This window comes from Neocloeon triangulifer, unplaced genomic scaffold (genome assembly GCF_031216515.1).
Source record: "Neocloeon triangulifer isolate White Clay Creek 2 clone unplaced genomic scaffold, ASM3121651v1 ptg000013l, whole genome shotgun sequence".
NCBI classification, from domain to species: domain Eukaryota; kingdom Metazoa; phylum Arthropoda; class Insecta; order Ephemeroptera; family Baetidae; genus Neocloeon; species Neocloeon triangulifer.
Window position 1 is genome coordinate 4,276,683 of NW_026775555.1, and position 20,690 is coordinate 4,297,372.

The 20,690-nt window shown below is 38.0% G+C and overlaps 5 protein-coding genes and 1 non-coding gene across 7 annotated transcripts in view; 3 read left to right on the forward strand and 3 right to left on the reverse strand.

Moving 5' to 3' along the window:
* The window catches only part of LOC132199010 (serine/threonine-protein phosphatase rdgC), a 34,136-nt gene extending 25,177 nt beyond the window's left edge, over nucleotides 1-8,959 (forward strand). Inside the window, exons 7-15 of one of the 2 annotated variants that reach the window (XM_059623382.1) lie at nucleotides 3,839-3,875; nucleotides 4,563-4,712; nucleotides 5,191-5,277; nucleotides 5,336-5,521; nucleotides 5,592-5,699; nucleotides 6,166-6,322; nucleotides 6,432-6,595; nucleotides 7,291-7,378; nucleotides 7,830-8,959. In XM_059623382.1, coding sequence (XP_059479365.1) covers nucleotides 3,839-3,875; nucleotides 4,563-4,712; nucleotides 5,191-5,277; nucleotides 5,336-5,521; nucleotides 5,592-5,699; nucleotides 6,166-6,322; nucleotides 6,432-6,595; nucleotides 7,291-7,378; nucleotides 7,830-8,041 — 1,189 coding nt within the window. In that variant the 3' untranslated portion in view covers nucleotides 8,042-8,959. The remainder of the gene's footprint in view (nucleotides 1-3,838; nucleotides 3,876-4,562; nucleotides 4,713-5,190; nucleotides 5,278-5,335; nucleotides 5,522-5,591; nucleotides 5,700-6,165; nucleotides 6,323-6,431; nucleotides 6,596-7,290; nucleotides 7,379-7,829) is intronic. The other variant, XM_059623383.1, reaches the window with a different exon arrangement.
* On the reverse strand, nucleotides 8,944-10,591 carry LOC132199011 (protein singles bar). Its single transcript, XM_059623384.1, has 4 exons — nucleotides 10,414-10,591; nucleotides 9,594-9,776; nucleotides 9,389-9,529; nucleotides 8,944-9,329 (listed from the first exon to the last, which is right to left on the reverse strand). The coding sequence occupies exons 1-4, from the start codon at nucleotides 10,552-10,554 to the stop codon at nucleotides 9,216-9,218; spliced, it is 579 nt and encodes a 192-aa protein (XP_059479367.1). The 5' UTR covers nucleotides 10,555-10,591; the 3' UTR covers nucleotides 8,944-9,215.
* A 1,041-nt stretch (nucleotides 10,592-11,632) lies between these two features.
* On the forward strand, nucleotides 11,633-12,922 carry LOC132199111 (uncharacterized). Its single transcript, XM_059623594.1, has 4 exons — nucleotides 11,633-11,808; nucleotides 11,916-12,077; nucleotides 12,135-12,401; nucleotides 12,525-12,922. Exons 1-4 carry the CDS (start codon nucleotides 11,806-11,808, stop codon nucleotides 12,612-12,614), a joined length of 522 nt encoding a protein of 173 aa, XP_059479577.1. The 5' UTR covers nucleotides 11,633-11,805; the 3' UTR covers nucleotides 12,615-12,922.
* A 238-nt stretch (nucleotides 12,923-13,160) lies between these two features.
* Trnar-ucu (transfer RNA arginine (anticodon UCU)) lies at nucleotides 13,161-13,233 on the reverse strand. Its single transcript has one exon. It is a non-coding gene; the product is annotated as a tRNA-Arg (tRNA).
* Nucleotides 13,234-13,519: 286 nt separating this feature from the next.
* Nucleotides 13,520-17,664, reverse strand: LOC132199107 (probable 2-oxoglutarate dehydrogenase E1 component DHKTD1 homolog, mitochondrial). Its single transcript, XM_059623584.1, has 19 exons — nucleotides 17,342-17,664; nucleotides 17,160-17,280; nucleotides 16,927-17,095; nucleotides 16,640-16,859; nucleotides 16,430-16,591; nucleotides 16,299-16,372; nucleotides 16,131-16,244; nucleotides 15,858-16,079; nucleotides 15,649-15,806; nucleotides 15,463-15,598; nucleotides 15,279-15,410; nucleotides 15,105-15,225; nucleotides 14,913-15,052; nucleotides 14,708-14,864; nucleotides 14,456-14,658; nucleotides 14,274-14,394; nucleotides 14,027-14,215; nucleotides 13,880-13,965; nucleotides 13,520-13,829 (listed from the first exon to the last, which is right to left on the reverse strand). Exons 1-19 carry the CDS (start codon nucleotides 17,475-17,477, stop codon nucleotides 13,725-13,727), a joined length of 2,766 nt encoding a protein of 921 aa, XP_059479567.1. The 5' UTR covers nucleotides 17,478-17,664; the 3' UTR covers nucleotides 13,520-13,724.
* A 30-nt stretch (nucleotides 17,665-17,694) lies between these two features.
* On the forward strand, nucleotides 17,695-19,347 carry LOC132199109 (SAGA-associated factor 29). Its single transcript, XM_059623586.1, has 6 exons — nucleotides 17,695-17,857; nucleotides 18,047-18,311; nucleotides 18,375-18,497; nucleotides 18,552-18,710; nucleotides 18,763-18,988; nucleotides 19,043-19,347. Exons 2-6 carry the CDS (start codon nucleotides 18,138-18,140, stop codon nucleotides 19,222-19,224), a joined length of 864 nt encoding a protein of 287 aa, XP_059479569.1. The 5' UTR covers nucleotides 17,695-17,857; nucleotides 18,047-18,137; the 3' UTR covers nucleotides 19,225-19,347.
* The last annotated feature ends 1,343 nt before the right edge of the window (nucleotides 19,348-20,690 follow it).

The window sequence follows — 20,690 nt, forward strand, 5'->3', positions numbered from 1 at the left end:
TTTGCTAATTAATATTAGCATATATTTTTTTTTATAATCAAGTCAGTAGAAAAAAAGGAAGAAAAATGTCATAAGTCGCTGTAAATTGATGCATCGCGTTTCACCTTTGGTTTTCAAAGTTAATGAAGATGAATACCCCAACGCACGGTAATTACTCATAAGGCCGATACACACACGTGCAAGAATTGTGCACCAAGGGTAGTTGCTTTCAATGTAACTCAGCTGCGCAATTACCTGTCAGACGATTTCTGACGTGTTGCCACACAAAGGGTGTTGCCGAGAGTCATCACGTAGCAAATGGGAAAGGCTGCACATTGCACTGCTCAATTATTAAAATCCAATCGAGAGACCGAGATGGAAGCCCTTATTACATTTGCTTTGCGGTCGCATTTTTCATTCTCGTGTGGAACGTGAGGAAAATCACAAAGCATAAGAGTGGAAAAATGTAAGACGTTATAATCTGTACAATTTCAAGATGTGCTCTTTTCATCAAAGAGCATGATTATTTCAACCTTATCATTTGCAAGCGTCTTCACCTCATTCGTGCTTTTATTATTCTGTGCCCTCGGCGGCCGAGATGATATAATGGCAAAGTGCTTGTTTGCGATCATAAGAACAGCCACGCGCGTTTCTGCCTTGTAATCTCAAACAGGTGCTCACGAAGGCTTTCTCATCAATTTTCCGCGCCGACTTTCCTTTATTAACAGACGCGTGCATATAAACTATAGCTCGCAGCACACACCAAATTCGCCGAGGCGTGGCGGTTGCAATATTTCAACCGGCCGAGTGCGAATCAATATTTCTCTTGTCTCTGCGTAAATGTTCAAAGCAGACTGGAACGTCAGTCACGCGAAAATGAAAAATCACCTTTCGCCACTTTAATATTATTTCGCTATTTTAAGTCTTTATTTATAATTTGGTTAAATTTTTTGTCAATTTTTTGTCTGACTTTAAGTAAAAAAAAAATTAAAAAGTATAATCAAATAGGATAAAAATATTTAATTGAAGCTACCGTTCCTTTATACTTAAGATTTAGAAATTGCTCCTAAGCAAAACGTATTGAAAATTTTATCAACTATAAAAATGCATAAATTCCATTCCTTGAAATAAAAAATGCTTCTGCCTAACTTCTTTATAATTTAAAAATCCCTTCAAATTTATGATAATTAAAAATTCCTGTTCTTTTACTATTGGTTACGTAGAAACTTTCATTCAAATTCATAATTTACCTTTGATTGGATTTCAAACATTCTAACACACGGCACAACAATTTAGGAAAATGCTATCATTTTTTTATTGTTACAAATGAATACCAAAATTAGTGAGAAAACAATTTTTTACTATTTTTACAAAAAGAAAAAAGCGTCAAAATTTTTGAATATATAAAAATCTAGTTCATATTTCTATTTCTTCATAACTAGTCAATTCTTTTTTGTGCAATTATCACAAAATGCTAGATTTTCCCCTCATGGCGTGTAAGGAGGTGCCAAATCCTCTTTTCTATTGACGTATAGTGAGCTATTTTTATAAATGTCCATCAGATACAAAATAATCTTATCAAATCAAAAACGTCCAATCAAAATGAGGGTGAAAACGAAAGCACAACAACTAATCAATTTTCTTTTCAACTCTGGCGCCGCTCATAGTGTCTCCTCAGCCCAGGGGCGTGGAAATTGATTTGGGAAGTGAGCGCGACAGCATTCACTTTTTCTCGGTAGCTCTGTAAGTGAATTAGGGCTCGGCAGGAGGCAAAAATACTCCCAACGGGGTAAAAGCACAAGCGAGACGCAAAACTCACTTTGCTTTATACTTTGTGCGTGCCCCGCTCGCATTTTCCAAAGCGCTCCGCTTTTTCGGTTGATTCGCGTCATTCGCTCAAAAGCGCCACCAAAAAGGCAAGCGAGGTGCAAAAATTGCCATAATTAATTATTTGGTGCTGTCACAAAAGGCGACGTGGATGAAAATTAATGGCTCTGTGACATTCGCGCCTGGCGAATGGGAAATGGGCCTTTGGAATTACTTTTGTTACTAAATTTATGTATTTATGTGACGCGCGTGGCATAAGCAAAGGGGAAAGGTATTAAGCACTACCACACTAGGCTTGTATATACAGCGTAAAGCCAGTGAGGAATGTGAAGTTAACAAATTGAACAGCATCATGCGATGCTGGAATTGAGTTTTTCAACCATGTCACAGGTTTAGAGTAGAATGCGGCAGAGGTTTGTTATTTTCAGCTGGGGTTGAAATTTAAGATACTCAATCTATAAAAAGTGTCATGCAGTCTCATGATGAAATCATGTTGATTAATCAAAAATGTTAAAATTATAACAATCTTTAGTGATATAAATCATTTTTTTAAACATAATATAAAACAATTAAGTAGAAGTGATTTAAAATTAAGTTTAGAATTTACATTTGAATAAAATATAAAAATAAATTTTTTTTTAAATTAAATTTTATTTTATTAAAAAGAAACAAAATAAAAAATATATTAATTGTAAGTGTTGTTTAGTTTGAAATTAAAATTTTATTTATTAAATTAAAAATAAATATAAGCACTTAAATGAATTAATTTCCAACTCAAACACAATGCTGGTTAGCAAAAGGAATGCCTTGGCGCTCGAAAGAATCGGCCAAAGGCCAAATTAAATAATTTAATCATAAATAGTTAATGGTATTTATTTAGTCGATTGATAGACCTAGATTTTAAAAAATTTTTCGGGTGCAGTGGCGCCGTCATTATTTAGTCGATTGATAGACCTAGATTTTAAAAAATTTTTCGGGTGCAGTTGCGCCGTCATTATTTAGTTGATTGATAGACCTAGATTTTAAAAAATTTTTCGGGTGCAGTGGCGCCGTCATTATTTAGTATTTTCCTATAAAGCTTTCATCATCTTGTTGAATTCCCACCAATTAATTTTAAATTGTATTATTTCTTGTGACAGTGCTGCTCTCTTTGCCTCTTTTTTGACTGCAGAATCCCAATATCAAATCAGGAAAATCAAAACTAGATTTTTTTTTTATATTTCGAACTCAAAATTTTCTCATTTGTCTTTATTTATAAAAGTTTTACTCTCCGGATCAATATAAAAAGATATGAGGATGTCGGCACGTCCATTGCCCACTTTGACACCAACACTGCACTATATAGTTAGGAATTTCAGCTTAGTCAGGCCAAGTGGCTCAGCAAATGTCGGTCAGCAGCTTCAAAATCACAAACATACCTTTGTGAGAGCAATTCAAATAATGAGCCGGCAGAGCGAAGCAGCAGCTTTGATATTATGCAACTCTTTCATGTTCATCCCTCTCCTCTCTCGTGAATTGAATCAACCCCTTTAGCACGTCGTTTTGCATTTTGAAAAGTGATTTGTAAGTTAGCGACTGCCACGTACAATATTAGAAACGTCGTCGTTCCCAAGTCAATAAGCGCCGAGTCCTGATGGCGAAAAGGGACCGTTCGTCAGAATCTTGATAAGGGAGACGCGCTTCCTCTCTCACACAAAATCGCAGCGCAATCAATACCTTTAGCCTTGGTTAGGTGTTTCATTGCCCAGGGAACTGAAGGCAATTTGCATGCAAATTGATTGAGTGTGCTCGAGTGAAAGGTTAAGTGCATTTGCTGCTGTCCTTGCGCGACTAGTTAAGAATGCATTCAACTGCCAATTATATAGGGAGAAAATCTTATTCTAATTTTGTTCATAAAAACTTCTTCAGTCGGCGAACAAATAAATTAGTTTTCCGTCAGTTCTTATACAATTACGACTGCTGTATGTAAAGTGAAGAAGGCGTTAATAAATTCTATAGACTCTGACCTATTTTTTCTTTGTTCGTTCCGTAGGTATGGCTTCATCAGAGAAGTAAGGACTAAATATAAGGTAAGAGAATTTGTATAAAAATAAGTTAGAAATTTGCATTTGATGATGAATTAAAATTCAAAACGGCTTCGCATTAATGGGTTTTGTGATTGGATTAGTTTTAAAGCAAAACTGTTTATTTTTGCTTTGGCAGTAAAAATAATAATGAATCGCTTTTCCCACAATTCCAATGAGGAAAGTCGTTTTTAATTAAAACCCATCACGAAAAAATGAAAAAAAGTTTGGTACGGATTGTGTTTAAAAAAAAAATATTAAAGAATAATGGAAAAATGTTGAATTTCCATATAATTTTGCTGGCAACCACCGTTAATTAATTGTATAAATGCGCCGGCCTTATTTCCCGCTGCTCTCTGCACGGTAACTAAAACAAACCCTCTCCTCGCCGCCGACACAAAGCAATCTGCTCAAAGGGTTCTCTCGGATGCAAATATTGTTCTGCGCCGCGCGATGATAATTTCGTCGCCAATGGCATAGCAAATCCCGCCAGCAGCTGCCGTCTGCCAAACAACAATGCCTCGGTGCGCGTTATTAAATCAGCTTGTTTGGGTTGCCAGCTTAAATTAATAACCCTTTTGCTCATATGTACTGCCGCAAATTAGCGCACGTTGACACAAACTAATCAAAAAACCTTTTTTTTTCTCTTAAAAGAATTTTGTTTGTACAGGTGCAATTTATTTCTATTTGCAGATGCAATCGGAGAGACTGTTGCGACAAATAGAGCGTTTGTACCGAGCGTTGCCCCTGGGGTCCGTTGTGGACGGGCAGGTGCTTGTGGTGCACGGCGGCATTTCCAATAAAACCGACCTGCGGGAAATCTGGACCCTCGATCGTTTCAAGGTGATTGGAAAAATCGGCGCCAACCCATTAATCTCCGGCTCAAATGGAATCGCACACTGACACACTCACAATCAATAAATTAACCCTCTCCGGTTCGATAACGCCCTCGCTGCGTCACTCATGTTTTGGGGTCTGAATCAGATTGAAATTCGGGTTGGTCCGAGGGTGAAATTGCAAACGAATCGGATTACTTCTGACATTGCGAGGGAGTTTGATATTTTTGCTCTTTACGAGATAAGCTGTAAAAGTTTTAGTACCGAAAGGGTTTTGAAATGTTTTAACGGTTTCGAAATTTACGACCGAGTTGCTGTTTACAAAAGTATTAAAATTGCTTTTTGAAACTCATGAGTTGGCACAATTGGATTAAGTTGCAGCAACAAATGGAAAGCATAAAGGGATGAAAAGCTGTGTTGTTTTAAAGCTTTTGTTTTGTATTATTAAGGATAAATCAAAATTTTCTTCTTTTATTATATTCCAGTTTGCGTCACTAATGGACCCACCGCAAAGTTTAAAAGAAAACGGCGAGGAAGACGAGGAGACCCCCGAAAAGCGTGCGTGGAGACAGGTATAGGGACTTTTTTTAATAAATCAATTTTGCAAATTTTCATATTTTGATTTGAAAGGTTTTCGACGTGCTGTGGAGCGACCCTCAAGCGGCGGAGGGCTGCAGTCCAAACACATTACGCGGCGCCGGCACTTATTTCGGTCCTGATGTGACCGACGAGTTCCTCACTAGACACAATCTTAGGCTCTTGGTGCGATCTCACGAGTGCAAACTCGAAGGCTACGAATTGGCCCACAACAATAAGGTGAGGGGCTTCTTTCTTTTTTCTTCGTTGAATTATTCATCCGAGCCGTGATTTCCATATGGTTATGCAGTGCATCACCATATTCTCGGCGAGCGACTACTACGAAGTGGGCTCCAACAAAGGCGCATATGTCAAGCTCTCTGGCAACCCTCTGACGCCCCAGTTTGTCCAATTTCAGGTGAGCTTGTCAAAAGCTGTCCTTCTCCATGTCAAATATTGGTAAAATCTGCGTTTAAAAGGAAAAAATTCAATTATTATTTATTTGAGTGAATGTGACACTCTAGGAGACGTTTATTTTGTTATTCCTTTTGATTGCAAAGTAGAAAAAAATGAAACAATTTTTAACCGTATTAATTATATCAGCAAATTTAGAATATAGAATGTGATTGAATTGTGTTTTAGAAAGTAGTGCTTTTTCCTTAATAATATCCATGCAGTTTTTTTGAATGATTTATTGATTATATTTGTGCTCCTGGTTAATTTAATTTTTATTGTTACTTAAGATATGGTTATATTTTAATTTTTTACAAAAACGAAAGCTATCATTTCATAAAATTGCATCTGACTCGGTAACTATTTTTATTGTTAATCTGCAGCGCTTATGGATTTTTTTTAAATAAATATTTGTTTCTAATACCTGACAGGTTAGTGCCGCCAAAAGCAGCAAACAACGTCGACTCACCTTCCGACAAAGGGTGGGTTTGGTGGAGCAATCGGCGCTCAAGAGTTTGGCTGCGACCATTGAGGCGCGCAGAATCTGCCTGGAAGCCGAGTTCAAGAACAAAGACCCAGATGGAAAAGGTAGACTAGTGTAATTTGCATTCATCCCTTTTATAATGCCGCAAAATTGATGTTCCTCTCGAAATTGCGTGGGCCGCGTGCCCTATAATAAAAGGGGTCCTTTTTGCAGGCACAATACCAGTGAAAGAGTGGTGCGAGGCGATGCAGCAAGGCACGGGCTTATCAGTGCCCTGGAGGCTGCTGAGGGACCGTGTTTTATCGCCCCAAGCGGCTGAGGAGGCGGCCAGGACCGGAATGATAAAGTACAGCGAGACTTTCAGCGGTCCGGGATCGGTGAGTGGAGGAGGTTTTGTTTTCCGCTTAGCTACAGAAATCTTTTTATAAAAAAAAAGAGTTTGACGTTCTTCAAGGAGTTCCATGGAAAAAAATCGCCATTTTTATTGCAACCAGAAGGACTTTTTTTCATTTCATTGCTAAATAACAAATTGAATTAAAAATATTTTATCTCAAAACATTGTCCAATTATTCATTATATTCTTGAGGCAATTAAATCACAAGCATTAAGCATCTCGTTAAAACTCCGGGAAAAGAACTATGGTAGGAAAAAAGGAGTGTTTGCTTTTGCTTGTTAGTTTTACATCAAAGACCATTAAATACTCCCACTAACCAATCAAAATGTGACCCAATTTCATAAAAGCATTCATGTATGAATATTCACCGTAGCCATCATCATTTAAAATTTAAATCAAGAGAGCGTGAATGATGCCGTTTTTCCAATAGTCATGCACGATCACGGATGACGGCACTAATGCTCATTATCTTTATGCATGCCTGTGCCTAATTAGTGCACAAACATAGATCACTCTCAATAAGCTCCAATATCAATCGGGAATCGCTGCGCTCGGACGCATCGGAATTAAGTTCTAAAGCTCTGGAGCTCGAATTGCATAATTAAAATCAAACAATCACACCCCGCGCGAGCGAGTGTGTTTGTGGATTTATTTAATCATGCTAATTACTGTTGACAGCAGTCTGGTTGTTATGTGACGGAGGCGCTCTACAGGGACAAAATGGCTCTGGAGTCGCTCTTCAGCGCCCTTGACACAGATCACTCAGGTTTGTTTTTTTCGAGCAATGAAAGGTTAAAATTTAAAGCAAAATAAGCTCTAGAAATTTTCAGCAATCTGGCGTTTTTTTATTTCAATATTAAAAAAAAATACTTAAAAGAAAAGCTGATTATCTGAAAAAAAAGTTTAATTTATGGTTTTTTTCTTGTTTTATTTATATTTTAAATTGTTAAATTGTTTGAATTTGCAATTATAAAATTCCAGTTTAATAATATTGCTTTTTGATTTTGTATTTTTACTTAAATTTTATAAAATTATGTTATTGATTAAATAAATTAAATTGTTTAATTCTTTAAAAACATTATTCATTTTACATCAAATTGTTTAATTCTTCAAAATAATTATTTATTTGAAATATATTAAATTTACTGCTTATGAACAATGACTCTTTAAAATAACGTTATTTAATTGTTTTAAAATATTATAAATTTTAACTTCAGGCACCATTTCAATGACTGAGCTGAAGCAGGCCTGCTCCCTGTTACCAAACGATGGCTCCGAGCCGGGACAATTGTGCGCCAGATTGGCGCGGTGTCTCGACTTCAACCAGGACGGCAGGGTTGATCTGAACGAGTTCCTTGAGGCCTTTCGGCTGGTGGACGCCGGCAGGACTCCAGCAGAGGCCAATGAATCGCCGGACGAGGAGGACTAGTATTCGGCCAAGACGAGAGACTGCACCTGGAAGGTGTGGAACTTCTCGCCGAAAATGAAGAGGAGACAAGAAGCTCGCAAATGAGAAAGTAAAACTTTTTTGATTTTCCTTTTGCTGCTGCTGGACTAAGGCTGGTGATTTTTCGCATCTCAGCCCTGTTGCACATTCCGTCAAATTGTTTCTTGGAAGAATTATTAAATACATGGCTGCGCCAGTTTGAAAAAGTTGATGGTATATGAAAAGGGAATCGTTGCTCCGGGATATTGGGTATTCGGATATTGGGCTTTATATGGTTGGCTCTGAGAAGATTTAATAACATGTTATAAGCGGGTTGGGAAAATTATATATGATACAGCGCTATTTGTCAATGACTTTTTAAATCTCTGGTGTTCCTTGCTGTGCATTCTCCAAATCAAAACCTGTGTCTTCTCGACTTCTGCTGAACAATTAACCCCCAGCAAACTGCTCTGTTGTGTACCTATATCTGTCTTTAAGTCCAACATAATCAAAATACTTCTATGGGAACTATTCAAAATAAATTAAATGTCTGCTCTCAAAATTTATATTTACGAGAATGAATGGTGGTTTTTCGATGTCTATAAAAAAAGCCAAATTTTATTTAACGGTCGACAGTGCTTTTAAAATGTGTGTTTGTATATTAACTTTATAATTTCATTGTTCTTCCGAAATCAAAAATACCCAACTGATGGAACCAAAACTATACTCTGATATTATAAATATTTTTGTTAACGTGGTGCAGCATTTACTTGTCAGGTAAAAAATATGTTTGATTTTCTTATACCTTGAATCCACGCAGAAAATCGAAAAAATTGCAAAAAGTTATTTATTGTGACAAATGACAGAAACAAGAATAAAAATTATTACGACCAAATATACAAAAAGCAAATTTTCTTTTATTTAAACCGCTTCAAACTAATTCGTTTTATTTTCATTTTCTTAAAGTTTGGACCATCAAGTAAGACGAAATTTTGGTAGTTTCAATATTTATTTTCAGAGCAGCGAAAATAATTAGAAGAAGAGTCATTAACGTTTTATGAGCTTACTTTAATTATCCTGTATAAAAAATTTAATTTAAAAAGTGACTAGTTGAAAATATAGAGGAGAAAAATAAAGAAATTAAATATTACACAGTCTGACCTCAAGTAAAATTAAATTAAATGCTGAATATAGGAGCGTTGTGCCGCCTTCCTGGAGTATAGCCTTTGTAATGACGGTAGCTCATGTAGCAGTCCAAAACATAAACCCCTCCGAGTAGCAGTCCTAAACACTGACAATTAAGATAAAATTTCAGAACATTAAAATATCTCAAGAATAACCAAAACTTACTGACGCTCCGAACATTGCCGGGTAGACGATGTAGAAGGGTGTGATGAGGTATCTCGGCCAAAGGAAAAAATTGACCGCGGCCAGTAACGAGCTGCTCGAGCTCAAAACGAGAAACGCGCACATTCCGTTGTACAGGGTTTCCTGCGAAAATTCAAGGCAATTCGTGAACTTTTGTATATTCGCAAGGGTGATATTTTGTGCTCACAAAAAGGGAAGAGCGCACCGCTTTGACAGACTTTTCTGACAGGAGGAAGCACAATAGGAGGCAGCCGGAGCCGAGAAGGGCCGCCGAGCAGGCTGAGAGGTACGCGTCGAAAGCAGAGCCCATGTCCGCGGCGTGAGACAGCCCAAACTTTATTGCCAAACTTTGACACATTGACCCGACGATCTGGAAGCAAATACGGAGCTTATTAGTCGCAAAGATTACAAAAGTTCGGCAGGGCCATGCATTATATTTCGTATGATGAAATTACAAGTACTCTTAAATATCTAATTACTTTGGATTATTAAATCATGATAAATTATAAATAAATAATTATTTATATATTTTATAAAAGTTTATAAATGATAAAAATAAATTTACTTACTTTAAAATAATATTTTATTTTTATTGTTAAATACATTATATTATTATTTTAATGATTTTTACTATTTCAATATAATAAGGCACAATTTTAAAATAGTAATAATCTAATAATATTTTTTAAATATTTTGATTTCAAAAAATATTTTAGAAATAGATTAATTCTTTTGTAAAAAAGTATTCATTAACAAGTTTTTACACTCGTTTTTAATTATTATGCTTTTGGTATACTTTAAGAAATTAAAAACAAATTAAAAAAATCGTGGTGTGACAAATGGATTATTAATTCATTTAAAAAAATTGACAGAAAACAGTATATAATAATCATATGTATAATAATAATAATAAAAAAAAAACTAAGGACTCCTCCAGAACGCGAAAATGATCCTTAATATTGCATCACTTGTAAAGAATAAAGGAATCAATAAGAGTGCTAACTCACAAATTCGACAATTTTGGCGATGCCGGCGGACGAGGTAACGTAGCTCCAATTGATGCAGCCGCAGCACCGGACGCAGCCGCAACAGCAGTTGACACCCTGGTCGGGCCCTGACAGGTTGACGGCCACCATGCGTCCCGGCATCTTTTCACCCCCGCTTGGTACCTCTTTGGCCAAAGGACACGCGCTCAATGATCTGGCGGCCCTCAGACGTTGCGCACGGAGGGGTCCCCTAACCCCCCAAGAGAGCTAAAGATAGGGCTAGACGGCCAGAAAGGAAACGACTTTTTTTCTCGAATGCTCAGCTGGTGAGATGAGGCGGGTTGTGCGCGGATGGTGGAGAAATCTTCTTTGGTTTGGGATCACGGAGTCAACAAAAAAAAAAAATCCATGAACTGTACATGAGCAAGAGATTTAATTTGGGACGAGCAGACGAGCCTTGGGTGCTGAAGCACCCAGCTCTCTTGCTTCTTTTCTACAGTTTCAGTTCAGTTTTTATTCAATTCATTAAAAACCAAAACTAATGATTTTAACCAAATTTATGAGACATATAAACACCATGATACAAAATTATGAAAAATAATAGGGGGAAAAAGAAAATGTTAGTAAAAAATATCAATTTTTAGTTATTAATTTTAATTATATATTAAAACATTTGGAAATTTAATTGTATATTAAATAATAAAATTTATAATTTGTTTTGAAAAAAGTGGAAGAAAGTTGTACTTTTTTCTTTCTTTCGTTAATATTGCTATTAACATGGCATTTTTAAATCTTCTTTGTTGTTGTTTTTATAAAATTTATTAGAACTTTTTTATATTATCTCATCTAGGATTGAAGGATTGTATTTTTAATGAAACATGATTTTTTCCCAATGAAACTTGACATTTAAACAAAAATATTGATGTTTCAGTAAATATTATCACATTTTTTTTTTTTTTTTTTTTTAATTCTAAGCTGTAAGATAAGAAGTAAAATTTTTAACGGCAGTAAATTATTTTATGTTGCCTTCTTTTTTTTTATAAATTCTCAAAATTACCAAAAAATTTCAGGAAACATAAAATTTTTCAAAATTTTAAATTCTGCATTATATAGATTCAGTCAAACACGCCACGTGCGTCCTTCTGTCACCCTTTGGCGCCAGTTTCTGGCTGAAACTCACTCGGTCGCCACCGCTGGCGCCAGTAACCAGGCAACAGCGCCAGGTGTTTTGTGTTTTGTTTGTTTCGTTTCTGCAACTACGCGCAGGCTGGTTTTCGATCGACTTTTTTCGACGTCGAGCTCAACTTGTGGATCCCTTGTAGATGATAGGAATAATTATTTTTCATTTGCGAGTTTGCCAATGATGACGTTGTTCTAATTTGCGACATTCCTGATCGATCAACTTTGAGCGCAATGGTAAATTGTAAACGCGATTGTTTTTTTATCTCTTTTGACCTCTTTTTTAATTAGTTATGAAGTGATATTTTCCATTGTTACCTGACTAAATGTCCACCTTTTTCCAGAGTACCTCTACGAAAAAGGAGAAGCAGATCATCGGAGGGATTCGTCGCAAGTCTGGAGGGCCGAAATTCGAGCTGAGCGACGAACAAAAGGCCGACATCAAAGCGGCCTTTGCCCTTTTCGACAAGGACAATTCCGGCTTCATGGCCACAAGGGACTTGAAGGTGAATTTAACTTCAATCTCATTATACCGAAATAAATGTTTTAAAATATATGCTTAGGTTGCTATTCGAGCGTTGGGTTTTGAGCCGAAGAAAGAGGAAATCAAGAAAATGGTCTCGGAAGTAGACAAAGACGGCAAAGGAAAAATCAACCTCGAGGACTTCACCCAGGTGATGGTGGCCAAAATGGCAGACAAGGATTCCAGAGAGGAAATACTGAAGGCTTTCCGCTTATTTGACGACGAGAACACTGGTCACATCACTTTCGAGAACTTGAAACGAGTAGCGAAGGAACTCGGAGAAAATGTGACGGACGAGGAAATGCAGGTATTTTTATTTTTTAGAATTAAAAATTTACTGGGAGATATGAAAACCAGTTTTGTTTTCTTCTTTCAAATACACTCAAGTGGAGATTGTCAAGATTCAATTTTTGTGTTATTTGCTTTGCAGGAAATGATTGACGAAGCGGACAATGACAAAGATGGAAAAGTCAGCCAGGATGAATTCTTAAAGATAATGAAGAAAACTTGCTTGTATTAATTTCATTGCGTGTTTCCTTGCATGAAATTGATTTCTTATTTTATCATATTTCAATTTCATGATGTACGTAGTTTACAAAACATTCCGACATGTGAATTTAATTTCTGAACAAATCAACCATCTGGTATTTTTTGTAATTTATTTTTTTTAAATAAGTAAATTCCAAGATTTTGGACTGTGCTATTGATGCCACATAACTATTTTCATAATGCGCACACTCACGTCTCACTTACTTTTATCTTAATTCCCTGACGAATTCAGATGCTACTAGTCAATAAAACGGTAAATTTATACGGCTAACAATATATTTTATTAACATGAAAAGTATCAGAAAAATTAAAATTATTGGTCTGTAAGATCTCCTGATCTATAATTATAACAATGTACTATTATGTACTTCACACCTACTCTGATGCATAATGGTTGGGGATAAATGAAAAAAAAATAATAAATTGATGTTCTGCAAAGAAAATATTGTTATTCTTTATTTCATAAACAATTTAATAAAAGTTTTATTTTACTGCTCAAGTAGCTTTGAACAAAAAACATCCCTTAAGGGGATCGAACCCTTGACCTCTGGATTAGAAGTCCAGCGCGCTATCCTCTGCGCCAAAGGGACAACGGGAAATGTGGGAGAAAACAGTACTATTAATACTCGCAACGTGGAGGGGAGCGGCACCAATCGCTGCTAACCTGTGTTGGCCCAATGTCATGGATTCGCACTTCGGCCGACTTCGCAGCAAAAGGAAGAGCATTATAATGAGAGTTATTGTGTGACTGCAAATTCTTCCGAAATTTGGCCAACAAAAATAAATTTATTTTACAATAAACTACTTCACAAGTTAATCTAATTAATTCTTATTTTGCAGTGAGCTAAGAATGTTATTAAAATGAGACAAAAAGTAACGTTTTGTGAAAATGCAGTATTATATTTATTATAAAAATATGTAGCAATAGAAATTTTCCGCAATATAAAATTTTTAAATGGCACGCAGGCTCATGGTGATACATGATTAATACACCATTACAATATAATGGGGGCCAAAAATATACAAATAGTTAAAAATATACAAAATATTAAAACATAAGTAGTGGAATTTAAATCCCTTCTTATGGTGCAAATGGAGACGCAATGACGTCTTCAGCTTGCAATTTGTGAGCTTTTCCGTAACCAACAGCTGGGGCAGCCAATGTTGGTCTTCCACTGTATGTCAACTGAAATAAATTTTTTGATTAATATAGCACTGATATTTAACATCACTCACTTTTCTCCCAACAAGATTGTAGAAACGAGGATACACAAAATTCCAAGCCCCTTGATTCCTCGGCTCCTCCTGACTCCAGACAAATGCTGCAGAAATTTTATTTTTCAAGTTATTCGAAGTTATTTTACAAAAAGAATTGGAACTTACATTTTGCCTTAGGGTATTTTTCCAACTCTTTGTTCAATTCAAGAGTTGGGAAAGGGCACAAACACTCCAGTCGAACGATGGCAACATCTTTGCGGTCCAGAGTATCTCGTTGGGAAACCAAATTGTAGTAATGCTTTCCGCTTGCAAACATAACCTTGCTCACATTGTTTCCTTTAACATCGTTATCACCTGAAAATTTAATTGAAGAGGTTTTAAACAATTTTCTTTTTGCTTCACATTCACATACCAATAACAGGTTTAAAACAAGTTCCAGGGCCCATTTCATCCAAGGTGGAAGTTGCAGCAGACAGTCTGAGAAGCGTTTTAGGTGCAGCTACGATGAGAGGCTTTCGGAAATTTCGAAGCATCTGATTTGCAAAATTTAGTTTATTAATTATAAAATATTTAAGTTTTTGACTTTTAACATACCTGTCGCCGTAACAGATGGAAGTATTGAGCAGGGGTTGTAGGGTTGACAATGTGCATGTTAACATTGTCGCCATCGGGCTTCACTTCGCTCGAGTCGGAAAGTTGCAAAAAGCGCTCCAGTCGACAAGAGCTATGTTCGGGTCCAGCTCCATCATAGCCGTGGGGTAGCAACATCACCAAACCACTGCACATGACCCATTTGGCTGTGAAAAATGTATCAATGAAAACTCTTAGGCAGAAATAAATCTTTACTTTCTCCGCTGGCTATGAAGGTGTCAATTTGGATTTGAGCACCATTGAAAAAATCTCCAAACTGAGCTTCCCAAATTGCCAGTCTTTTAGGACTCTCGATGCTCATGCCATACTCGAACCCTAAGACAGCCTCTTCGGACAAAATGCTGTTTGCCACCTACGCCAGATTTTCAATGAAAACACTCAAATCAATTTGAGCACTTACTTCTAGGTGGCCTTTTTGCTCCGGGGAAAGATCATTCAGTGGAATGTATGTGTCATTTGTTTCTTGATCAATGAGCATTGCGTGACGCTGAGCAAAGGTACCGCGGCCCACGTCCTGACCACAAATTCGGACGTCATACCCTGCATATAAAATATATTGAACAAGTGCTTTCACTTCGATATTTGCATTTACCATCGTACAGGAGAGAGCCAAAAGCCATGGCTTCAGCAGTAGCCCAGTCAATGTCTTTGCCCTCCGTAAGTTTACGAATTCGACTGTGCACATGGGTTTTCAGCAAATGCGGATGAATGGCCTAAGGTTTACCATTAAAAATAAGTAAATAATGAGATGATTTAAACCACTTACAAAGTCCTCTGGGAGTGAGACAGATTTCTGACCTACAAATTTTAAGAGGTCATTTGAAACTCCAGTGTCCCATGTAGTGATAGCAGCATCTGCTTGAGAAACTGTCGACCAAGGTCCATTGAGATAGGTTGCCTGCATTATTAGCTTTCAGATACTGAGTGCTGCAATATTTTATTGTTTTTACCTCTGGCTGATAATCATCGGAAATTTTCAGTTGGCTGTTCAACCAGTCGTAATGTTTTTGGCTAATTTCAGTTGCCTCTCCTGGATTCAAAACACCAACTTTTTCCAGCTTTTCGACATACAAGTCGGGCACAGATCTAAATGAAGTTTTTTTAAATAAAAATTTGAAAGCAAAACCAAATTTTACCTTTGCTGATCAATGATTTTGTACAAGGCAGGATTTGTGAAGCTGGGGTCGTCTACCTCATTGTGACCCCATCGTCGGAAACAGTTCATATCAACAAACACGTCTTTGCGGAACTGACGCTGGTACCGGAAAGCCATCTGTGTTGCTTTAAATACCATCTAATATTGGAATTAAAATCTAAAAGAATAAAATTTTGCCTCAATTTATACCTCTGGATCATTTCCATTGACGTGGATCACAGGTGCTTGAATCATTTTGGCTAGGTCACAGCAATACCTGGATGACCTGCCTCTGTCACTAGGGGTGGTGAAGCCAACCTGGTTGTTGACCACCAAGTGAACGGTGCCTCCCACTTCGAAATGAGGCAACATTGTCATGTTCAGGGTTTCTTGATTAATTCCCTGACCAGCAAAAGCAGCATCTCCGTGAACCTGGAGCATTTAATTTGGGAAACGAATCATGGGAAATATTGGGTTTCTTACTTGGACGTTCAACACAAGATCGCTCCAGTCTCTAGTGTTTTCCTTCGAGTAGCCTCCATCGCCAACTGTCTGCTGACGTGCTCTGGTTTTACCCATGGCCACAGGGTTTACAGCCTTGCAAATTAGATTAATATGAATTTACTTTTTTTCTCAAAAATTTTAAATTACCTCTAGATGAGAAGGGCAGAACAACATGGTGAGGTGAAGTTTTTGGCCCATAATGTCCAAGTCGGTTGTAGAAGCTGAATAAAAAAATTTAGATAAAAACTAAAAAATACACAATTTAAATTTAATTTTACTTAAATGGCTGATCACATCTCCAGTTGCTTGAGCAGAATCAGGAAATTCGAATTGGCCCTTCAGTTTCCTGAATAGAGCAGCAGGAGGAAAGTTGAACATTCCCGTGAGTAAATTCAGTCGTCCACGATGGGGCATGCACAAAACGATTTGCTTGATTTCATCTGAAATAATTGTTTAGCAAATTAATCAATAACATTTATCTTAAAAACCTCTTGCAGACAAGAAGAAGAGTTCTTGGAAAAATCCAACCATCGCCTCTGCTCCTTCAGCCCCATACCGTTTAACAGTGGCGAATTTGCTTGCCATGAAGCGGTCAAAAGCCTGCGACTTGATCATTTCTTCAGCAATGGCTCTTTTAGCTTCTAAGGGAATGTCCATTGGGACAGTCTCCTCCATTTCTTCAGCAAACCATTCTCGCTCCTCTTCATTCTATTGAAATTAAAAATTTTGTAATAAACTGCAAAGGTAAACAAATAAATAAAATTTCTTATCGTACTTCTAAGTAACTGAATTCAGCTGAAATTGAGTTGCAGTAGACGTGCTCCAGAAAGTGGATTGCTTCTGCAACTGTGCACTCATTGGCTGGACCATGCAGAATTCCTGGAGTTTTAACAACATCGTTGTTGAAAAGACCGAATCTCTCCAGTTCTAGTTCTTTCAAAGGTCTAAAATATTCAGGGTACAACGTAAAAAAGAAAAATACAGCAGGAAATAAATTAGAATTTATACCTGATTGGGCTCAGAGAAATAGGGTTGATTGACGCCTGTTTGTGAGCGTGCTCTCGAAAGGCAGAGACAAGTCGAAAAAAATTCGGCTGACTGTTCCGAGCTGCTAAGACTTCATGGGCAACTGGTAATAATATGTATATAGTGAATTTACAATCAACAAATAAATTATAATAGAATAATACTTTGGAATTCTCGTTTCGGGCGCGGTTTATACCCATAGACGCCGTTGTGAGTTTGGTAATTTCTGGCCAACAGGTGTCTGCTGATTTTTGATGCGCAATTTTTGTGCACGAATTTGCTATTTACGAGTTGAAACATTTTGCAAGGGTGGAAAAATAAGTAAAGTGTTCTAAGCAATCATTTTTCCTGGCGAGAAGAGCTGGCAAATTGAAGAAAGGACAAAAACAGTGGAGGATAAAAAAGTTTCTCCAAGATAATCCGATGTCCTTGATCCCAACTCAGCTGCCCAAAGTCAAAACAGCTCGGCGCTCCTCCCGAAAATCAATTACGCGCATGCGTCACCTCTAATTAAAGGGGCGTGGTTTGTAAACAGAAAGTCGAAAAACAATCAACAAACATTACACATTTATCTCATTTCGTTTGAAATTATAAAGAAAGCGTTGGGAAATTATAATTAATGTAGATTTATCTCAATGAAGATCACATCTGTTGACGTTCCAAGCTACCTTTTTCGTTTTGTAAGTACATAAATACATAATACTTTATCAAAACTTTTGTACAGCCTTTAATAACGTTGTAGTTTTCGTACATTTTTCTCAATTTTTCTATTTTCTGATGGATATACATATTTAAAATTTCACATACTGAATGATTCAATGCGTAAAAAATATTTTTTGTCAGTAAAAATAATATATTAAAAATTTCAGGCTCTTTTTGCATTCGTCGTCGTTGTTTGGGCATTTGTCATAACTGCAACTTGTGATTCGGCAAGAAAAACGTTTGCAGTTCCCTCTTAAAATGACTCTATCGGCGGAAATGGCTGCGGCCCAAATACAAGAAAGACTCAAGTCTGTCTACCATCTCGTCAAAGACATTCAGGGCAGCAGAGAAAAGAGTGAACACAATTTGACAAGCATTACAAAGGCTCAAGAGAAAATGGCAAATGACACCAAAGTTTCCAGCAGCCACCAGGTAATTAAAAGGATTATTTTTTATTTAGATATTTTATTAATTTTCATAACTGATTTTTGTCAGCAAAAGCTAAGAGGGCTTTATGTTGCTGCTGCCGCTGATGCTGAACAGGAGGAAAGCTTACTGAGAGAGGCGCTCTCTAAAATTTATGAAATTCGGTCGATTAGAAATGAAAGGAGAATTCAAGTATGCTGAATGAAGTTAACTAGAAATAATTGCAATTAAAGGTGCAAATTTCAGGCCAGAAATGCTGGTAACAAGGAAACCATTCGACGAGGGGCACTGATGAAAATGCTACAAATTTCTGCCCAAACTTTGCCTTTGTGGGTTGGAATGCCAGGCGAAAAGCCCCCACCCTTGTGTGGCTGCACACCAGCAGAAGCAAATCATGTAGCTAAGGTGAGTTTTAAGTTGATAGAAAGTTTCATTTCTAAAATTTAAATTCCTAAAGGCAGGAGACATGGTGGCTGCTTTGGTGAAAGGGCCCGAGGGTGATGAAAATTGGATTTTGGCTGAGGTTGTCAGCTACAACATGTCTGGAAAGTACGAAGTCGATGACATTGACGAAGAGCAGAAGGACAGGCATGTTCTCAGCAAAAGACGAGTCATGCCACTGCCTCTGATGAGGGCCAACCCCGACACAGACCCCAACTGCCTCTTTCCAAAGTCATCGATTGGTACAAACAGAAAAACTTTTTTTTTTAAATTAAATCTAATCCTTATCAATTTAGTCATGGCTCTGTATCCTCAAACAACCTGCTTCTACAAAGCCATCATCAACCGACTTCCTGTGTCTTCGATGGATGAATACGAGGTGCTTTTTGAGGATGCCTCATATCCTGATGGTTACTCGCCTCCCCTTCGAGTTGCCCAGAGATATGTTATTGCGGCAAAGGAGAAGAAAGGAAAATGAGGATTATGAAAAATTATATGTGCTTCTAAAATATTTCGGAAGTATCTCATATTGATGGCTGAAGCACAAATACGTGTGCTTTATCGTTTGTCAGCACTTTTCCCATTAAATATCTTTTCCGAATATTCTAGTATCATTCATTTCATAATTTTACAGAATAAAGACCAAAATAAACAGCAACAACTATTAATAATCCATTGAAACTTGCATCTCATTTCAAATTTTGATTAATTTTATTTACTTACAAGATTCCAGTTCTTTTAAGTGAGTTAAATTTTAATTACGTTTATCGCTTTTATAAAATTGTATGATTTTGTTAAGTCGGGGGTTGAAGCAACTTCTTAATCATACAACTGCAGTACAAAAAAATACGGTAATGTTATAGTACGCGCGACGTGTTTTTTCATAAGTTGGCAGCACTTATGCTCCCATGTAAAAGTATCACGTCGCGCGTTCGATAGTGGTTTTACGTCGCGCATACAATAATGGTTTTACGTCGCGCGTACAATACTGGTGGCGGTGTAATTTTTAAGGAAACCGATATTATTTCCCGATTACCACGGAAACCTCTATAGCACGCGCGACGCAATTCTTTTCCTACAATCTTAATTAAGGGGACTGCTAGGAAGAATAGGGGCCCTTGGGATGGGTTCAGAATGGGGCAAGACGACCTCTGGAGGGCCGTGCGCACCCTTATAGCAGGCCCGACGTATCACTATGGGACGGTCGAAAAGCGAACTCTGGAGGGCGCTTTTCACCATCGTCAGAGGCGCGACGCATGGTTATAGGACGCGCGACGCATGGTTATAGGACGCGCAACGCACGGTTATAGTACGCGCGACGCATGCTTATAGTACGCGCGACGCACGATTTTAGAAGGCACGACAAATTAATTATTACAAATGGTGCTACACGCGGCCGGAGTTGTGGGCACCCCACGAACCGGCAACTCGGAGGTGGGCAACTCGGAGGTGGGCAACTCGGAGGTGGGCAACCCCCAAGATTAATTTTTGCAGAAGCCGCGAGCGAGGGGTGGAGGCGCAGCGAGGTCGAGGACGTGGGGAAGGCCGTGCGGAGGGCGAGGACAAAAGGGCGGCTGTGTTCATGAGGGGGCTCCGCAGGAGCCCCCTCACGAACCCCGCCCTTTTGTCCCGCCCGGAGCCGGCCTTCACCACGTTCTCGGGCGAGCGCGCCTCCAGCCCGAAGCTCGCAAACCCACAACGGAGTTGCCCACAAAAGGTGTTGTCTGCAAAGGGAGTTGTGGGCACCACACTTTTTGCTTTCTAAGCCCTTTTTGCAGACAATTCCTTTTGTAAGCAACTCCGTTGTGGGTTTGCGAGCTTCGGGCTGGAGGCGCGCTCGCCCGAGAACGTGGTGAAGGCCGGCTCCGGGCGGGACAAAAGGGCGGGGTTCGTGAGGGGGCTCCTGCGGAGCCCCCTCATGAACACAGCCGCCCTTTTGTCCTC